The 4,305-nt window shown below is 55.3% G+C and overlaps 1 protein-coding gene across 1 annotated transcript; it reads right to left on the bottom strand.

Annotated features, from left to right (window-relative positions):
* Positions 1 to 3,046: 3,046 nt before the first annotated feature.
* Positions 3,047 to 3,307, bottom strand: PRM3 (protamine 3). The gene has a single exon (XM_065893636.1). It carries the CDS (start codon positions 3,305 to 3,307, stop codon positions 3,047 to 3,049), a length of 261 nt encoding a protein of 86 aa, XP_065749708.1.
* Positions 3,308 to 4,305: the final 998 nt, after the last annotated feature.

Below are 4,305 nucleotides of genomic sequence, written 5' to 3'. Positions count from 1 at the left end.
AATCATTAAGGTCCTTTTGACTTGCAAATCCAACCATTTATCCCATCCATTTATCATACATCCATGAATGTATTGGATGGGTGAATGACTGGATGACTTACTGGATAGATGATAAGAGTAACCACATGGACTGACGGTGGTCCCGGGGCCTGCCTGGCAAGCCCACCTCCCCAGCAAGATTTAAAGCCGGGAGATTTAGAGTCAGGTTCAAAACCCACTTTGTTCTGATGTCCAGTCTCGGGTAGTTCGTTTTGGTTTTCAAGGCCTGGTTTCCTTATCTGACAAAGGAATGTCATCCCTTCCTTCCTGGTATTCTTGTGAGCCTGAGATGTATGTCAAACCACAGGAGGCCCTTGAAAACTGTTTTCCTCCCTCGATTCCTGCCGACTCAGCTCCCTTCCCTGCTAATGAGGGCCCTGCATCCCTGCTCAGACCTCCTGTGGAAGAAAGCCCACCTGTGTGTGCACACGGGGCCCAGTGGGAGCTCCCTAGTCTCGGGTGTTCTCTCCACAGCCACCCACCCCTCCCCACGCCTTGGCCGAAGCCCTTGGTCTTAGCTTTTGGCCACTCTCAGCCTGCCCCTCCCCTCAGGAAACTCCCTCCATCTCCATCTCCCCTCCCACTGGCAGGCCCCCCAGCCCATGTCTACTTACCCCTTTCTATAGCTCGTGCACAGCTTTGCTATCGTCTGCTCTTATTGTAGTTTATTTCTTAATAAACATGTCATAGCACTCACGGTGAAAACCACCCTCGTTTACAGAGCACTTCCTACATGGCTGGGCTCCGTCCGGGCCCCACTCCTTCTAGGCGGCTTTAGTGACCCTTCATAGTGGGCTGAACAGTGGCCCCTCCAAAAGATGTGTCCACATCCTAACCCCTGAAACCTGTCAGTGTGACCATATTTGGAAAAAGCCTCTTTGCAGATGTAAGGATATTTAGAGCATCCTGGATTATCCAGGTGGGCCCTAAATCTAATGGCTAGTGTCCTTATAAGAGACAGAAGAGAAGGCTCAGGAGAAGAGACCATGGGAAGTCAGAGGCCAGGATTAGACTTGTGTAGCCACAAGCCACCGTAAGCTCGACAAGGGAGGGAGGAGTCTCCCTTGGGGCCTCCGGGGGCATGTGGCCCAGAGAACTCCTTGCTTTGAGACTTCTGGCCTCTAGAAGTGAAAGGATACGATTCTTTTGTTTTAAGCCACCAGGTTTGTGATCATTTGTCAGCAGCCCTGAGAAACTAACGTACCCCGTGAAGTAGGTACGATTGTTACGTTTTACGAAGGGAGAGCAGGCTCAGAGAGGCTGAGTAACCAGCCCAGAGTCCCACAGCTAGTCAGTGGTGGAGCCAGGATTCAGAGTTGGGCCTGGTCCCCTCTAGTCCAGCCTCGTGGTCACTAAGGCCTCCGAGGGGATTAAGGAGGCACGTGTGGCTCTGTCCTAACGGCCCTGCCTGGTGTGGTCTCAGTAGGGCTGGTTGGGGGCCATACGGTGAAGACTGTGTCTGGGTCTCTGGACCCTCTCCACCACTCCCCGCACCCCTCCACTCCGACTGCCGACTTCCCCAGCCTCGAGTGTGTAGTGGGACAGAGACTGTGTTTATTGATCCCAGGGCCCATACTGTATGACTGGCACAGTGCCTGGCATACAGTAGGGCCCCAACAAATGTTTGCTGGGCAGATGAATGGGCGGGTGGATCTGTAGGCCTTGGACAAAAGGACAAAGCTGCCGACCGACTTGCTTGGTCAGGACGGGGGGTGAGTGGTCACAGACGGCAGGGCCACCTCCTTCAAGCCTCAGGTGCCGTGGGCCATCTGCAGGCCTCAGTGGTGGCCTCCTCTTTGAGTAGCCCAAGGCCTCTCCTTACCCCTCACCCAGCCCCCAAAGAAATAGAGACGTCCCTGGAAATACTGCCTCCCCACCCCTCCCAGCAGCCCTGATCAGGATCCTTCTCGGGCTCAGATGGCTGGTGCTTGGGGGCTATTGAGGGAAGAGGGTGGAGATCACATTTGTTATTTCTATTGGAAAGAAAAAGGTTAAGGGAGCCAGGGACAGGAGGGGCAGCAGACACATTATGATGCTTCTAGAAGAAGGCCAGAGTGAGTGGACCTGGGTCTTAGGTCAGTGTCTGGCCCCTTCTCTGGGCTTCCTTTGCCCATTGTTCTAATGAGGGCATTGGCTCTGCCCCCACAGCTGGAACCCTTGAACAAGGCAGAAGTGAGCCTCTCATGAGGGTACAGATGGTCACCTTGAGTGTAGGGATGGCAGAAGAATCAGTGGCTGAGAAGGACTCAGACCCCTCCAACCTGCTCAGCCCCCAAAACCGGGGCCTGCGAGTCAGATGGAACCACCGTGGCTCCAACAGCAGTGCCCGTCTTGGTGAAACACTCACTGCGTGCCAGGCCTGGTCCCACCCAGCATTTCAGTCATTTCTCCCGACCCGCTGACCTGTGGGTAGCTATTAACGTCACCCTTAGGCAGGGAGGGCAGGCTGAGGTTCAGAGACAGACAGCGACTTGCTCAGTGTCACACAGCGAGCGCAAAGAAATTGGAAGCAGGTCTGCTGACCTCCCAAGTCTGTGCTCTTTAAGACCGTTTATGGTTAGAGCAGCAAAATGGGGGTTTGCAGAGGGAGATGATACTGTCCCATCGGGTGCTCTCAGCCTGCATCTGCTCAGACTCAGGGAGGAATCTTCCCTGGAGACGGGGCTGGCTGAGGTGACTTTCTAGCCCAGGCTACCACATTCTCCACCCCCTGCAGCACGGGACAGCGGCTGAGAAGTCACAGGGAGTGGACCTTGTGAGGGCTTCTGGCTGGAGTTCAGGGACGGGGGTCAGTGACTCCTGCTCTTCAACCTCCCTGCACACACGCACATGTGCGCGCGCGGTGCCACGGGCACAGGGTCGGGGTGTGGCAGCGGGGGGAGAGCAGACAGGAGGAGGATTCCTTGGAGACTCTTTTTTTTTTTTTTGAGACTCTTTATTTACTCTTTTCTGAAAGTTCTTCTCTCTGGAACAGCGACCGGCACCTCTTCCCAGGCCACGTCATGGGTCAGGACTGTGTCTGCTTGGGCTTGGGGTTCTTCTGGGCCACAGAGTCGTCTTTGGCACCTTCCTCCTGCCACTCAGGCTCCAGCAGCAGCAGCTTGCCCTGCACCGGGAGCTCCTCCGCCTCTCCCTCTGCCTCTCCCTCCTCCTCACCCTCCGACGACAAGGAGAAGTTATCCTGACTCATGCAGGCCACGAGCTTCTTCATGGAGGATTCGTGGCCCCGGCCGTGGCCCGTGCCGAGCTTGGCACAGTGGGAACCCATCGCCCACTTTGGCTGCCTCTCTGGACTGGGAGGAAAGGCCACTGGTGGGGTATGGAGGGGCCGGCGAGGGTGGTAAGCAGAGCGCTGACATCACAAAGGGGGTGTCACCCTGGGATACCTGAGTCTGAGCCGACACCTGAACTCAAACCTAGGCTACCAGCTGTCCCACTGAGCCCCTGCCACATACGGGGCAGGACCGAGGCCAAATGCCGGGCCCACACCCGTGCAGCCTCGCCCTGCCGTGTTGCCTCCTCCATCTGGCCTTGTTTGCCCTGGCAAAAGTCCCCCTTTTAGCTGGGATGAGAGTTGGGGATAGAATTTCCAGAAGCAGGAGAGCACACAGACTCCTCCCCACATCCCAGAAGTATCCAGCCCAAGAGAGCTGCTGACAGTATGTGATGAAAAGTAGCCACGAGGGAGCCTTCCAGGGAGCACTGGCAATGTCTGGCTTCTTGACCTGTATACTTAAAACTTGTGCACTATACTTTTATAAAACTAAAGAAAACCCTACTCACTCTCTCCTGTTCTCCAAAATCACCCTTTAAAGGCAGCGGCTTGTAAGCTTTTGGGGCCACCAGCCTCTAGCTACACATGCCCACCCAGCACAGTTTCAGCCCGGGAGGGGGTTAAGTCACCTTGGTCATTTCTGAGCACTAGGAATCTGTTTTCTGACATATAATACAGATATTGTCCCAGATTCTCAGTGGCTGTGGTAGGCTGAGAGGAAAGAAACTAATGTACCCTGTGAGGTAGGTACGATTGTTACATTTTACAAAGGGAGAGCAGGCTCAGAGAGGCTGAGTAACCAGCCCAGAGTCCCACAGCTAGTCAGTGGTGGAGCCAGGATTCAGAGTTGGGCCTGGTCCCCTCTAGTCCAGCCTCGTGGTCACTAAGGCCTCCGAGGGGATTAAGGAGGCACGTGTGGCTCTGTTCTAACGGCCCTGCCTGGTGTGGTCTCAGTAGGGCTGGTTGGGGGCCATACGGTGAAGACTGTGTCT

Source organism: Phocoena phocoena, chromosome 15 (assembly GCF_963924675.1).
Source record: "Phocoena phocoena chromosome 15, mPhoPho1.1, whole genome shotgun sequence".
NCBI lineage: Eukaryota > Metazoa > Chordata > Mammalia > Artiodactyla > Phocoenidae > Phocoena > Phocoena phocoena.
The sequence above is the reverse complement of the archived record's forward strand: the minus strand, read 5'-3'. Positions and strand labels throughout refer to the sequence as shown.